General features: G+C 44.9%; 1 protein-coding gene across 4 annotated transcripts in view; it reads right to left on the bottom strand.

The window, feature by feature from the left end:
- Positions 1 to 876: 876 nt before the first annotated feature.
- The window catches only part of OPTN (optineurin), a 47,195-nt gene continuing 31,894 nt past the window's right edge, over positions 877 to 16,177 (bottom strand). For 2 of the 4 annotated variants that reach the window (XM_084782544.1, XM_084782545.1), the window contains exons 8-14: positions 15,251 to 15,366; positions 13,705 to 13,854; positions 12,740 to 12,833; positions 11,230 to 11,388; positions 7,927 to 8,057; positions 5,795 to 5,877; positions 877 to 2,934 (exon numbers count right to left, since the gene is read on the bottom strand). In XM_084782544.1, the coding sequence (XP_084638670.1) occupies positions 2,807 to 2,934; positions 5,795 to 5,877; positions 7,927 to 8,057; positions 11,230 to 11,388; positions 12,740 to 12,833; positions 13,705 to 13,854; positions 15,251 to 15,366 (861 nt within the window). In that variant the 3' untranslated portion in view covers positions 877 to 2,806. Of the gene's footprint in view, positions 2,935 to 5,794; positions 5,878 to 7,907; positions 8,058 to 11,229; positions 11,389 to 12,739; positions 12,834 to 13,704; positions 13,855 to 15,250; positions 15,367 to 16,177 lie in introns of those variants that run through there. The other 2 variants (XM_084782546.1, XM_084782547.1) reach the window with 2 other exon arrangements.

Raw genomic sequence — 16,177 nt, 5'->3', positions numbered from 1 at the left:
ATACACAAAGTGGTTAAGGTCCAAAATATCAATCACTAGAAATGGAACAAAACACAGTGATGCTGACCATCGGGAAAACACAAAGCCAAAGGACAGTAAGGTATTATCTCATGTGTTAAGATGGCCATTATTATCAGAAAAATAATGAGGGGATGAGGGGGCTGGTGAGATGGCTGAGTTGGTAATGTACTTGCCCTGTAACCCTGGCAACCCTAGGGATTTGCTAAAGTTCAGTGTGATAGCTGGTAGTTTGATTGTTAGCTTGACTAGATGGTAAAGCACCTTGGAGATTAGTAGCTCTCCCTTTAGCTTCTGGAGAGGGAAAAGTCGACAGTAAACGTGGTCAGCACTACTTGACTTGGCAGGTGGGGAGCCCAGTGGCTTCAGGCATTTCTCTCTCTGCTCCCTGGCCTCCCATGTGTAAGCAGCCTAGTTATACCACACCCTCCACCAGGCAGGGCCAAAACCTCTGAAATACTGACTCATAAAGACCTTTCTTCCTTTTCAGTTTTCTGTTAGAAATTTTGTCACAGCAGAAAAAGTCTGATTGGCACATGCAGACAATCATCCTGTTAAAATGTGGGCGGTGACTACTCAGGCATGAAAATAACATGCATAAGCTGGCGTGGTGACTTTAATTCCAGCACTGAGGCGGGAGGCAGGGGGATCTCTGTGCGTCTGACGTCGGCCTGGTCTACATAGTGAGTTCCAGGACAGCCAGGGCTGTACAGGGAAACCCTGTCTTTAAAATCCAAACCAAGAAAAGACAGACAGACAATAATACGCATACAACTCCTATGACTTGTAGCTAACTGGTAACACGGAACAAGGCCTTGGAACAGACAGTTGTTTGAATAAATCAGATAACACACAGAGTATTTACAAGTTGTTTACTAAACTGGTGATTCCCTTAGAACCACCACATAGCCTTAATATACAAATTATTACAGTCACTGTTCTGTACCGATCACGACAGCTTATCCCTCCTGAGGCTTTGTACCCTCTGGTCAACATCTTCTCACCCATCCCACACCTTCCCTCCTGTGCTGCTAACCACCATTCAGCTCTCAGCATCTACGAGCTCAATTTTTCCAGAGTTGGCATATCAGTGAGATCATGTGGTATTTATGACTGGCTTATTTCACTTGACATGATGTCCTCCAGGTTCATCTGTTATCAAATGACACAAATTCCTTCTTTTTAAAGGCTGAAACTGCCTCTTTATATACATGCACTGAATTTTCTTTATCCACTCACCTAGTGGACCTAGGTTGCACTGTAGTCTAGCTACTGTGGAAAATGCTGCTATGAAAACGGTACACAGATATCTCTCCAACAGTCTTAATTTGAACTTGCCTTCACTCTTCATGATCAAACAAATGTTTTGGTCATAGTCTTAATAAACCAATTGAGTTCTCACTTCGAAGTTTAGATTTATCAGATAATTATACTTTAACAAAGTAAAAGGATTTTCCCAGTAATCTCACTGTGAAACTGCCTGGTTTCCTTCCCTATCTGGGGTACTACAGAAAGCTACGTTATCCAGTATAAAATAGTAAAGAAATTTATACTAGAAACTATAAGAAAAGAAACAATTTCATTGTAATTTTAGAAATGTCCCTAGGGTCTGAGTCGGGAAATCCAATCTAAGCACTGCTGGACCAGTCCAGTGTTCTACTGTCTTGGAATGATGTAGCTGTTCAGACAGGAAGAAAACTACAATTTGAGTCATATGTTCCTTGGAGATGAATGAACTATTCTGACTGTATTTAAACACACACGTGTGTGTGTTTAGCCAGAGATCATACAGTAAACAAACAATTTTCTTAAATGTTTTAGTGCCTGGTGCTGTTTGTTTTTGTGTCTGGTTAGTTCTTGCTAGCCTTTTAACACAAAATATGGCAAATCCCTATTTATTTGACATAGACCTGGCTCCTGCCTCAGCCACCCATGTGCTGCAATTTCAGGTGTTGTGTGCATCCCCATGCCTGGCTCTGCTCACCGTTTTAGCAGGACTCTCACTCAAATATGCCCTGGATCTGCTTCTACTACCATGAATAAAACATCTCAGTATTAAGCTTATATTAAGTCTAGTGAGCTTAATACAGAATATATATACTATGATGTTGCTGGCTGTGTCTGAGCAATGGAATAGACATGTAGTAAAATTTTACTTTGTAATAACTGGTGTTTGTAAGCTGCTACTTCATCCAGGAAGAAAATAGCTGTTCATTTAAAATGTAAACTATGCGTCATACTAGCCCATACACCTCCAGTATGAAGAAAGACCGAAGGTGTTGTCACACTGCACAGCTGTAGGACAACACTCCACTCCTGTCCTGGCATCAATAGAAAGCTCACAGTGTGAAAGCCCACAGTGTTCAGTCAGAAAGGGCCGTGTGGCAGCTTCCACATAGCTACACCCAGAACACCAAGATGTCTGCCAGGTGAAAAAGACTCTGGGCATGCTTCCTGACCACTCTGCTTTCCTGCCTCTTAAAGCTTCTTAGCTGATGTCAGTGAGTCTCTCCCATGTAAGTTCATGAGCTCGGTCACAGGGTGCTCCGTTCTGGCTGAGCAGAACGTAAAAACACTGGCTCGCTTACAGGAAGGGTGGTAATTAGATTCTACTTTGTGAGTTCCTGCTAGTCTGGAAGATGCTCTCCTGGGGTCATGTACATTTTCTTCTTCAGAAATAAGGATAACGTGGCAAACGGATTTGTGTGACAACAAATAAGACAGAAGTACAAGTCTCGGAGGAGAAAGCCTGGCATTTACCAACAGTTTTGGGGAGTTGAAACAACACTCAAATGATGCAATCCATGACGTGGATCTGAAGTGTGTCGATGTCTGGCAGGACCTCTCCGCATTTGGGGCAAGAGTGAATGGGGATACTCCGCGGCGGCTGCTGCTGCCAGCTCATGTCCTCGGCTCCTGGGAACAGACAAGAAGGGATGCGCGCCATCAGCTCCATCTCAAGAGCACTTTGGCCTGAACGTAGTAACAGATGGTCAGTGTGAGCATCTGCCAAACTTAGTAGTCAGTATCCAGTGGGATACACACACAGACGCTTGAGTCACCAGTGGAAACTGTGACATGAGCACAGGGAAATCTAGAGATAGTATTTGTTACTTAAATCCCATCTCAAGTTCACGGTCTGTGAAAACATAGTTTCAGTTCTAAATCCAGGACAAGACGTGGTGTATTAGGAATTAAGAATTAGGAATTAAGAGCGAGACATAGATGTGGATGTAAACAGAAGAGGGAGCGATGAAACAAGCTGGGGAAGGGTTCTTGGAAGGACATGCCCTTTCTCAGAAGCTGACAACAATCTCCTTTACCCAGTAGATGGGGAATCCTCTAGGTTGTAAGTACTGCTCTGTGCCAGGATATCAGTGAGGGGGTAGGATGGGGTGTGGGGGTGGGGGTGGGGGGCAGGAGAAGGCAGGTGGGAAGCCAGCAGGTGCAGCCCCAGGCACCTGGGGTTCAGAGGAGGGCGGGGCCCCTTGCTCCGCAGCAAGGCCTTGCTATGTCTGGCAGGAAGCACCTCCTCAGGGGCTCAGGTACTGATGGTCCTCAGGTGACAGCACGATTGCGGGTAGGAAGGCTGTGGTCCCTTTAGAAGGTGGAAGTGGTCACTGTGTGTGTTGGGGCTCAGGGGTACCCTGACCCTGGCCTCTTGTTTCTGCTTCCTGCCCACCATATGTGAACATCCTCCTCCTCCTCTTGCATGTTCCCACAGCCATGAAGTGCATCCCAACTCTAAGGAGAGCTTCATCAGCACCATTTCCCACTAATGCTGAAAAGTGCTTCTGCTCCAGGGCATCTCTTTGGCCTGACCTTTATGGACAACATTTTTGGCTTTTTAGGGTCTTAGGCTAGTAATTGGCTCTGCTCCTAAAGTGTTAGTGTTTGGAGCATGACAAAGAAAATGACCTTTAACATTTGTTTGTGTCAAAGCACATTGCTTGAATTCATGAATTTATAGATGGCTTGTGGTAAACAAGTTTTAAGACATTTTTATTGATTCATTTGCAACACTGAGGGTCAAACTAGGGCCTCAGGCATGCTAAGCAAGCATGTTATTACTGAAGCAAGAAGTGTGTGTGTGTGTGTGTGTGTGTGTGTGTGTAGAGGTATATGGATGTTTGTATGCACATATACATGTGGGTATGCTCACCTATGTGTACGTGTGTGGAGGCCACAGGTTGGCGTTTAGTATATTTCCATGTTATACTCCAACTCAGTTTTTTGAGGCAGGCTAGCCTTTACCCACTGATGCTGAAAATGCCCCAAGTTATTTTGTATGTGAATGTGTGCCAGGTGTTTAGGTGTCTACAGAGACCCAAGAGCTGTAGTTACAGGCAGTTGTGAGCTGCCAGGTGCAGGTGTTGGGAACTGAACTTGGTCCTCTGGAAGACCAACAAGTATTCCTAGCTGCTGAGTCATCTGTCTAGCTCCTTTATCAGTCAATCAATCAATGCATATTAATTATTCAACACAGTGGGTTTTGGTGTGGTACCTTCACATATGTATATTAATCTTGGTTTTTATTTTATTTTATTTTATTTTATTTTATTATTTTGAGACAGACTGGTCCAGGCTGGCCTGGAGTTTTCAATCGTCCTGTCTCTACCTCTCAGATACTAGGATTACTGTCATGAGTTGCAACACTTGACTGCTAAGCTTATTTTTCACTTATTTTCCTATAAAAGACTTTGCTGGGGGGTGGGGGGGGCATGGAGAGGGAGGGGCAGACAGGAAATTCAAAATGACATTCAGAGACATTTTCCCCAGATTTAACCCTTTACTATATATGCTGGTGAGGAGACTGCTGTCCTGGGTTACTAGTTGTACGTGTGATGGTTTTCATTGTCATCTGGCCACAATCAAGTATCACCTGGGGACACAGCCTCAGTGAGGGACCAGTTGGCCTGTGGGCGTGCCTGGGAGGACTGTCTCGATGATGCTGGTTATGTGGGCAGCCCACGGTGGAGCACCATTCCTGGACTGAGTCCTGAGTTATGTAAACAAGAAGAGAGCTGGCTGAGCTCTAGTGTGTATGCATCAACTTCCGTGTTCTTCACTGTGGATGGGATGTGACTCTTCCCAGTGCCTGCTGCCCCTACTTTCCTGGAATGATGGGTGATAACCTTTCTAGCTGTGAGTTAAACCCTCCCTAAGTTGTGTCCTGTTAGGGTATGTTACCATAGCAATGGAAACAAGAGCAGGACAGAATGTGAAAGGCACTTGGGCTGGTCTAGCACATAAACTGCGTTTATGCCTGTAAAATGTAAAATCTGGTTGGTAGAGCATTGCCATTAACTTTTTTTCCTAGCTATGTTAGGCCTTTGAATTCTTTTTTTTTTTTTGTATGTAAAATCAAGGATAATACTCCACTTTTGATAACTCACTATAAATCGCAGGACACTGCTACCCAGGTACTAACAGAACTTAAGTCTAGCACCATGCATTTTAGACCTGGACTTGTCTAGCATTTCATCAGCATCTGGATTTAATTTCTAGCACCACAAACAAAATACAGCAAAGCAAATGCATTTACCCTCTAAGTAAATGCAAATAGAGGCTCAGGATGAGGTGAAGAGGGTGCTGCAATCAGCTGACAGTACACTGGAGTGGCTGGTGAAGAGTCTGGCATTGAATGACCGAATGAAAAGAGACGGCATTAGAGCCTGGAATTCTGGAGAGGTAAGAGGCGCTGTATTTTGACTAGTTTGATTTGGGATCCATTTTTTACGATGTAACTTGGAAACTCAGCTTATAGGTGACTCACCTCTTTGAAGCAGGTAAGCCTGCTGGTCAGAGTCACTGGTCCTTGCCCCATGCCGGCTCTGCATTTCCATCAAGGACTGCCTACTGGGATCAAAAGCAACACTACTTGTGATGTTCCATAACCCCAAAACAGGACACCATTAAGCAGCCAGTAGAAGTGTGAGGGTGGGAAAGAGGTCAACAAACAAACACAAAACCAACCAACCAACCAAAACCAAAACCTAAAACCCAAAACCCAAGCAACCAACCAAAACCAAAACCTAAAACCCAAAACCCAAGCAACCAACCAACCGAACAAACAAAAACAAACCAAGGCTGAACCAGAACTGACTCGAAGGACATAGCTGGGTGGCAGAGTGCCTTCCTAGCATGCACTCTCAGGGCCAGGGCCAGGAAGCAACAAGAAGCCACCCGGAACAAAAGGCTTGGTTCTTAGCTACCACTACTAGTACCAGGATGGAACGTGATAAAGACACAAGGCTGGGGCTTTATAAAATCAGGAAATAACTAAACTCCTTTTTTCCCCCTTCTGCTTTTTTTCCATGACAGGGTTTCTCTCTGTAGCCCTGGCTGCCCTGGAACTTGCTTTGTAGACCAGGCTGGCCTTGAACTCAGAGACCCACCCGTCTCTGCCTCCACAGTACTAGGATTAAAGGCATGTGCCACCACTGCCCAGCTACCAAACTCTTATTGATAGCACAAAGGATCCAAAACTCACTATTTCTGGATCAAGATGGTACATAGCAATTAAATAGGACAAATTATTTCATTGCTAAGAGAAAAAAACCACAAAATTTTTGTTTTCTAAAAGATAATGAGTCACATCTGCATCAGTGTTCACAATCACATGGTATAAGTCAAGTTTGCAGAACAATATTTATACTGATCATTTTGTAACTTACACACAGAAAAAAAATCAGTATTATCTTTCTTACAAAAACACCATGTTGGGAGCTGGAGAGATGGTTCAGCAGTTAACAGAGGGCTTAGATTTGGTTCCTAGCGCCCACGCAGTGGCTCACAAGTGCCTCAGACTCTAATTCAGGGCCTTGGATACCCTCTTCTGGCTTCTGCGGGCACCAGACACACATGTGGTGCACACACAGACATGCAGGTAAAACACTCGCACATAAATTCAATAAATCTAAAACTGTTGGTTAAGAATACAATGCGGGGATGTGTGTGCATATCTGTGTGTAAAATTATAACACCACTCCTGTTTCACAAAGTCAGGGGAAAGGGGGATATTGAAGGACAGGAAACAAGAGAAACCAGCTTGGGCCTCAACTTGTTGTGGTCCTTTGATAAAGTCCTAGAGGCCGGTGAGATGGCTCAGCTGCCGGGAACAGCACTCGCAGACAAGCCTGAGTTCGTCCCTTGGGACCCACGTGGTGGAATAGGAGAACTGACTCCTTCAAGTTGTCCTCTGAGCTCCAGACACAAACCACAGCAAGCATCCACACCCCTCACATAAATAAATGTGATAGAAGTTGTTCAAAGAAAAACTTTTAAAAATACTTGAAGCAAATGAAATAAACAGGTTACTTAGCATGGTATACATATTGCTTGTGTTATTTTATTTTCTATTTAATAATATTTTATGACCTCTCCCAATAAATATTTAGCCAGACATATGGTGTGTGCCTGTACTCCCACTAGAACCCTGCAGACTGGGGCAGGAGCACACGTTGAGGTCAGCATGCGGTACACAGCAAGTTCTAGACCAGTCTGGGTTACAGGGTATGGGCTGTCTCAAAATAAGTAAATAAATGAATAAACTAAGTCAAAAAATAACTTTTGAAAGTTAGGACTTGGTAAGTCTTTTTTAAAAACAGAATTTAAAGACAGGTAAGATACTGGGATACGGAATGTTATTTTTACAGCTTATTTCAAAGTGAGGAAGGTGGCCAGATTCCTACAGGCTTCTGTCAAGCTTTGGTGTCACCCGAACTAAACATGTGAAACGTGAACAGACGAGGTATAGAGAGAGAGCTTCCCAGATGTGAATGAGGATGTGGCTCCTACAGCACACCTCTCCTGCGCTGGCCTGTGCACCAAAGAGGATGTGGCTCCTACAGCACACCTCTCCTGTGCTGGCCTGTGCGCCAAATCTCCCTTTGCTCCTTCTCTTACCTGCCTCCATCTTCATAGTCATTGTTCTCTTTCAGCAAAATTGCCAGCTGCAAGGCCAGCTGCTCCTTTTCTTCATGAATCTTCTCTCTTGCTGCTCTTTCAGCATGAAAATCTGAACAGTAAACCTCCATCTGTTAGAGGAAAAGGCAAGCGTGTTACCATGGCAATGAGCATGGATTCAGGGATGCTCTAACCCTGGCCTGTCTGCTGTCAGGGATTCAGGAATGCCCTGACCCTGGCCTGTCTGTGGTCAGGGATTCAGGGATGCTCTGACCCTGCTTGACAGCTGTCAGGGGTTCAGGGATGCTCTGACCCTGCCTGGCTGCTGTCAGGGATTCAAGGATGCTCTGACCCTGGCCTGTCTGTGGTCAGGGATTCAGGGATGCTCTGACCCTGCCTGTCTGCGGTCAGGGTCAGCGCTGCACCTATAGACAGGCTTTGGGAATGACAGAGACTTCTGCTGCGTGATAAGACATGGCTTTCCAATGCCATTAGATAGTAGATACAAGTTGTATGTATGCGGGTGCTTTAAATAACGAGAACCCCCAAACTGGACTCATACAAATGGCTTAATGGATGCATGAATCATTAATTCAGTAAAATATTCTTTTTTAAAATGGTATTCAGGAATAACAGATAGTGAATGGTTCACCAGAATGTTGATCTTAAGCTACAGTTAAGATTAATAAACACACATTACTTGTTGAATCCCAGACACTTGTGAGCGCTTATGTCAGCTGCTTGTTTTACTTCATCAGTAGTCAGAATAGCATTTGGGAGACGGAGGCAGGAGAATCCTATGTCTGTTGCAAGTCCTGGGCTACACACATGAAAAGTCCCACAAATATAAACTCGTCATTTTTCACATGAGCTTAATAGTCTTGGCCTTAGGAAACCTGGCTGAGCATGGCAGCACATGCCTGTCATCCCGGTACTCCAGAGGCTGCGGCAAGAGGCAAGACTGTCTCAGTGTTTGAACCTAGATAGAGGTCTCCCTTTCCCTGGACTCTGACATGTCGAGCCACTTTCTCTGCATGTGGGGTCACCAGCCTCCGCTGTGGCTCAGAGGATCTTTATCTCCTGGTACTGAAATTCTTCTGCGCTCTGTTCCCACAATAGGGCTGCTGGTGTTAACTACTAAGATGCTACAGAAGAGGTGGCTGGTGGCTTGCTTCTGAAACTACATCATAAAAGCCCCTGGCTCATGCCTTGTTCTCTTCTGGATCACTTGCTTTGGGGGGAGGCCAGCTGCCATACCATGAGCAGGCCTCCGGAGAGGCCCACTTAGGGAGGCCTCGTGACAGCCATGTGACTGTCGTCTTGGACATGACCTGCCAAGTCCACTGTTAGTGCAGCCTCGTGAGAGACTCTGACCAGACCCTTGCTGAGCTGCTCCTGGGTTCTTCATCCACAGAACCTATGCATGAGATGACAAATGTTTGTTTCTGTTTTTAGCTGCTGTGCTTTGGGCACAATTTGCCACATAGGAGACAGAAAACTAATGCTTTATGGCAGGTGTTCATTGTTCTTACAACAGAGAGCAATTTCACAGTGAATGGAGGTCATCTGAACATTGTTTTCATCTTCTTTTGCATGCTTTTGTTTTATTTTTAATTTTTAAAAAAGATTTACTTATTTTAAGGTACATTAGTGTTTTGTTTGCATGTATGTCTGTGTGAGGGTGCCAGATGCCCTGGAATTGGAGCCACAGACGGCATGAGCTGCCTGTGGGTGTGCTGGAAGAATAGCCAGTGTTCTCAGCCACTGGGCCAGCTCTCCCCAGTTTGTTTTATTTTTTGAGACAATGTCTTACTATGTAGCCCTCAGTGGCTTGGAACTCAATATGCAGAGCACTTCAAACTTGTCATGTGTTTGTGTCACATGATCTTCTGCCTTCTGGGTGCTAAAGTTTGCACACATGATTAATCATACCTGTGTCACAGTTTCTTTTCTTTTTTAAAAAAATGATTGTGTGTGTGTGTGCACTCATGTGTTCATGTGTGTGCATGTACATGTGTGCAGTACCTGCAGAGGACAGAAGAGGGTGCTGTGTTCCCTGCAGCTGGAGCTACAGGGGGTTGGGAGCTGCCTGACATGGGTGCTAGGAGCTAAAGTTGGGTTTCCTGCAAGAGCTGTACATGCTAAGCGACTTCTCTAGTCCCCTGGTGCCAAGTTTTTAACCTACTATGTTTAAAACTGGCCTTTGGATTTCATGGCTTTGGGCTATATCATCCATTACTGTTTAAAGTGGAAATAAGCCTCATATAGCTGTGCACACCTGTTTTCCAGCGTTTGGAGAGCTAACACAGGAGGATCATGAGTTTGAGGCCAGCCTGAACTATGTAGAGACTTCTTGTCTCAAGAAAAAAAAAAGTCTATCATGTTAAAAGTATAATTAGCAAAAGATATGTAATATATGTAACAAGCCGGTTATTCTAGGAGTCCTCCATCACTTCCGGGTGATGCGACATCTCAGGGATCAGTAGCTGATCACAGGGAGACTCATTTCTGTGACCTAGCTTTGAGCCAGTAACAGTGGAGTCTCTGCTATCCTGTATCAGCCCTGAGTGTGGTCTCTGCCTTCTGGTGTGCATAAAGGAGAGTTGCTGATTGAACATCTACCAAAACAAACACCCACGCACAGACATGAGACAAACAAACCCCAAAACCGCACTCTCCCCAAAACATCATTTATAATAAACAATATAAGCCACAAAATGTTTAGAATTAAGTCTTATAAAAGATGAGAAGAAACTATGAACAAAGAGGCCAGCCTGGGCTATATAATACTTTGTCCCCAAAACACTCACCCAGGCAGGTGTGATGGCCTACTTCTTTAGTCTTTAATACTTGTATCTGGGAGTCTAAGGTTGGTCTTCAACTATTGATCCCTTCCCTTTATCTCTCAAGTGCTGAAACCTGAGGCATGCACAACCATGCCTTGCTTTGATTTAAAAGTTAAAAAAAAAATCCACTGGGTAGGTATGATGGCACACAACTTTAATTCCAGCCCTTGGCAAGCAGAGGCAGACAGCTGGCTGTGTGTTCAAGGCGAGCCTGGTCTACCAAGTAAATTCCAAGTCAGCCACAGCTAAACAGTGAGACCGTGTGTTGACAAAACCAAACAGAACAGACCACCAGCAACAAAAAAAAATGGCAGAAAGACCATTAAAAAAACAAAACCCAACAACAACAACAACAACAACAACAACAACAACAACAACAACAAAACACCACCACTTTTACACTTGAAAACCTGATGAGGGCTGACCTCACCCAGCTCACGTCTGGACCGTGCCTCACCTGAGCCCTGAGGACAGCCATGGTTTCCAGGTCCTCCTCCTGCTTAGCGATGGTCTGCTTCATCTCATCCATCTGAAGCTGCTTGGATGCCAGTGCTTGCTCTGCCAGCTCCAGCTTCTCGCTGAGCTCTTGCAGCACCATCTTGTCCACCTTTTCAGCCTGAAAAAGACAACCTCATTCTAGCAATGGCTTTGAGATGATGATGCAGCCTGTTTTAGGAAAATGGAAAGTTTTACACCTAAAAACTGTCAGCTCTAGTCTGTTGCTGAGCAGTGACAGCTCATTCAGGAAGTTGTAGTCACTCGTGACTTGCAAATAATCACTTCCTCATTGAAAACACTTTCTTAAACGGCACTGCACACAGCAGATGAGTTCACATCTGCACACATCAAACGCCAGGTAACTGCCAGACACACTGACAACAAGCCCCACTATGAGGAGCCTGTGAGTCCTGGGTACTGTTGGCTTTATCTTGTTACTTTAACTTTGTGAACATGTTTACATTTGAAAGGGATTAGCTTCTTGCTGGACATGGTGGCTCACACCTTTAATCCCAGCACTCAGGAGGCAGGGGCAGGTGGAACTCCTTGAGTTCAAGGCCAGCCTTGTCTACATAGTGAGTTCCAGGCTAGCCAAGGCCACATAGAGAGACTCTTTCTCTAAATAAATAATTTTTTTAAGTTATTGGGTTCAAGAGAGTTATCATCTTTTTTTTTCAAATAAAGTATAAAGGGCTAGGGGCTTATCCAGTTAGTAAAGTGCCTGCTATGTGCAGGAGGACCTGAGTCCAGATCCTCCGTGCCTGTGTACGAGACAGATGTGATGGTGACTCTTGTCTGCAACCCTAGTGCTGGGGATCCTAGTGCAGAGGATGAGGATGCATCTCAACAGTAGAATGTTTGTCTGCAGCGCAGGAGGTCCTAGGTGTAATCCCCACTATAGGAACAAAGGTGGGAAGGAGGGAGAAAGAGCGGGAGGGAGAGCAGGAGGGAGAGACGGGTGATTCTCAGAAAGCATATTGATAAGAATACTTAAATCCTTATGAATGGAAAGACTTAATTCAAAGACTCCATGGTCCAAGTTTATGCCATGCTGGGAATTGTTACTGATTTAAATTAAATACTATGAACCCAGGGCTCCAGGTTCCGTGCCAGCAGGCAAGATGCCGTTGCCCAGATTCATTCAGCAGATGGCCACAGCCAGTTGCCTCCCTGGATACTGGTCACATAGGACCCAGGCTTTCAGCTCTCCTACAGACACACCCTTGAGAAGTGGGAAAAGCCGTTTCCCTGCCTGGGAGACATCAGTATCACCTCCACACACAGACATTTTATATATACGCAGAGGATGAGAAGCTACAATAATTCTGACACATTTGAAAAACTATAAGATGATTTTTGAAACCAGACTTAGTTGAGAGGTCATGCAATTTTTTTTTCTTTATAGCTATGAATGTTCAGTGGTTTCTATCCACCCAGGCTATGGAAGTACTTTTTCCCCCTATAAATACCTGTTTTTTGGTTAGTTCTTTAATTGTCTTCAGTGCATTATTATGCTCTTGAAGAAGCTTGTTGTGTGTTGACTGCAGAGAGGCTAGCCTGGATCTATTAAAACACGATATTAGACATGGAATAATGAGGGGAATATCACAGAAACTTGTCCTCCTGTCCCCCTAACAAACTCTGAAAACTCAAAGAAAAAAATCTCTGTTTGTATTGACCCAACAGCTTTTCACTGTCAGCTTGATGTAGCCCGAGTCGCTCGAGGAGTCTCAGTGAGAGCTTGTTGTAATCTGGTTGGCTCGTGGCCACGTCTGTGCGGACCCGCTTGATTGCCTTACTCCAAACGGGATGACCTGCCACTCCCTGGTGTAGACTGTCCCAGCACTTGGAGGCAGAGGCAGGCGGGTCTCTGAGTACGAGGCCAGCCATGTCTACAGAGTGAGTTCCAGGGCAGTCAGAGATACCCAGAGAAACCTTGTTTCGAAAAACAACAAGCAAAACAAAACAAAATGGAAAAGTAGAGAAGACAAGCCGAGAACCAGGCATTCACCTCTCCCCGCTCTTGATCGTGGCTATGATATGAATGGCCAGGCTTCCTTGGTTTCTGCCCAGTGGCACCATGGAACTGTAAGCTCAGATAAACCCTTTGTCCACTAAACTGCTTTGTTAGGATTTTTTTTTTTAATCACTGCAATAGAAATGAAACTAGAACCTCCACATACCAGCATTTTTCTTACTCTCCAAAAAAATATGCTAACTTCCAAAAGACTGTCTTTCGCCCAAAAAATAGAATGAAAATAAAATTTCATTTTTGTTACAACTCAAAAATTTAATTCTTCCAAAGAATCTCCTAGAACTTTTCCAAATAACAAAACAGAGTTTGTCATGACTCTCACGTCCCACTTGTCGTATTTGGACCGCTGTCCACCCCTTCTGAGCAGGCTGCTAGCCTGCGCATGCGCAGCGCGCTTACTTTTCGTCCTCGGTCTTAGCCTGCTCCATCTTGATCTCGGAGCGCATGCTCTCCACCTGCAGCTCTAACTTCTTGTTACTGTAAACCAGCTCTTGCTTCTCATTCAGCTCTGATGGGGTTGCAGAGTTCTTCCTTTCCAGAGCCTGACACCTGAAAAAGATGAATATTTCATAAGGAGGAATGACACTGTGTCACTAGTGGCGGCTTCTGCACAAATCCTCAAAAGGCTGTCAAATAAAAAGCGTGGTAGGTCTGCAGGATTTATGGTTTTTTGTTTTGTTTTTGTTTTTTTTCAAGACAGGTTTCTCTGTGTAGCCTTGGCTGTCCTGGACTCGCTTTATAGACCAGGCTGGCCTCGAACTCAGAGATTCACCTGCCTCTGCCTCCGGAGTGCTGAGATTAAAGGCATGTGCAACCACGCCCGGCTGGTCTGCAGGACTTATGGAGGCAAATAAAGACTTTGTTTTCTTTGCTTCCTGCTTTTTTTTTTTTTGTCTCTTTCTGCCTTGCTTCTTAAGGAGACTCGGTGATATTTTAACCCAGCCTGGGCACCTTTCAGGATGTAAAATCTGTCCATCACAAGGACTGATTTTTCAAAGGATTCAGTAAGAGAAAAGGAAAGCCCCAGAGTGTCTCTTAGAGGTCAGGAAGAGAAGCTGAGTGGAATAATAGTAAAAACAAACGAAACGATAGCTATGCGAGGGAGCTAATGCCGAGCACAGTAACTCTCACATCTCAATACTATACACGTTGTACAAAGTGTGACAGCACTGGGGCTCTGGAGGTTAACCCCCGTGACATCAATTTAACTTGGTTCCTAAGCTTTGGCTCACTCCACTTGCACATTTTTATTGCTTGTTTGTTTTGTGTATAGCTGTGGATGTGGACGTCAGAGGGCAATCTGGGGGAGTTAGTTCTGTCTTCCCATCATGTAGGTCCTTGGGATAGAATTAAGGAAGTCTGGTTGTCAGGCTTGATGGCAAGTGTCTACCCATTGAGCCATCTCATCAGCCTTCCCCTCCCCCACTGTTTAGTTCAGGGTGGCCTCAAACTATCAGCACTCCGGCCTCAGCCTCCCACGTGCCACTACTCCCGATTCCCCACTCTGAGTCCTGCCCCGGGATCAGGTGTGACGCCCTGTACATACTGGGCGAGAAATCCAGAAAAACAAGCAAGGGCCGAATTACCAACTTCTATGTCAGCTTTCAGGACTGAAATAATTGATCCGGACTGGCCTTTTTCTAAGTAACTCCCACGTGATTCTTTCTGCTCAGTACTCTTATCTCGTTTGTTTATCAACCTGGCATCTCTGTGTAAGGGTCACACAGGCTGGTGCTAAGCACAGTACAATCCAAGCCTTCTTGTGTCCTCATGAGCCACGTGACAACAATGGCTTCAGGTGAAGACACCAACATCAAACTGTCTTCTGAACCAGATTTCAGTTAGGCCCCTGCTTTTCTTTTAATCAATAATACACTAGCAACACTGCTTTGACACAGTAATGTACTTCATAAATCCTGCAGCAAGATAAACTTTGAGTCCTTACTTTTCCTGAAGTCTCTTCTTCATTAGCTCAGCCTCACTGAGTTTCGTGTGTGCTTCTTGAAGCTCCTTAAACAGGCAGGTCACTTGAACATTCAGTGTTTCCACTTCGCTTCCAACCTATCACACAGACAAGGCAGGACATTCACATGAGATGATCGTCATAGAGGAAATGAACCTTGTGTGAGGCAGGGTCTGACGCACTTGCGCCCAGCTAAGACTGAGACCCTAAGCAGATTTAATCTGGACAAGGCTTCCCCAAGTGTCCCAGATGAAAAGCAATCCTTTGAAAAAAAAAAAAAAGAAAAGCAATCCTTTGGGTATGCTTCTGCTTCCTTGAACAACATTAATTATCAGTCTGAGCATGTGTGATAATGGATTTACTAACAAGCCTGGCCTACTCGTGCTTCGGGGATCATAGGTCACGGAGGTATCAAAGTACGATCATATTCATGTGGGGAAAGACTCAGACCCTATATTGCCTTGCCAACTTCTGCTTCTAGCTTATGCAGTTATTTCTGTTATAAGGCTCTTTTCCTGGAAGCCCGCCAGTTGTCAATTTGTACATAACTTTCATAAGTGCTGAGAAGCCTCAGGACTTTCCCGTAACTGTTGGTACTTTTCAGCTAATGGTGCGCAGTTCAGGAGGAGTTCTCTCTCCATCTCAGTTCATCCTGTTCTCTCTGCATCTGCCCCTCCCCCTCCCCCAGCCCTCGATTCGAGTTTGTAGTCAGGCTGGACTGGAACTTGCCGTGTAGCATAAGCTGTCCTCAAACTCGGAATCCACCTGCCTCAGCCTTTCAGGCACTGGAATAATAGGGGGATGCACCATAGTGCCAGTCTTCAAAATGGTCTCCATTGCCCTAAAGTGGGGACTCGGAGCCAGAGAAGGTGACACACATCTGTAATGCTAGCATACCTGAGCTGGGAG

The sequence above is a fragment of the Acomys minous genome, assembly GCF_964271855.1.
Source record: "Acomys minous genome assembly, chromosome: 5".
In the NCBI taxonomy this organism is placed as follows: domain Eukaryota; kingdom Metazoa; phylum Chordata; class Mammalia; order Rodentia; family Muridae; genus Acomys; species Acomys minous.
This window is presented reverse-complemented; position numbering and strand designations above follow the sequence as displayed.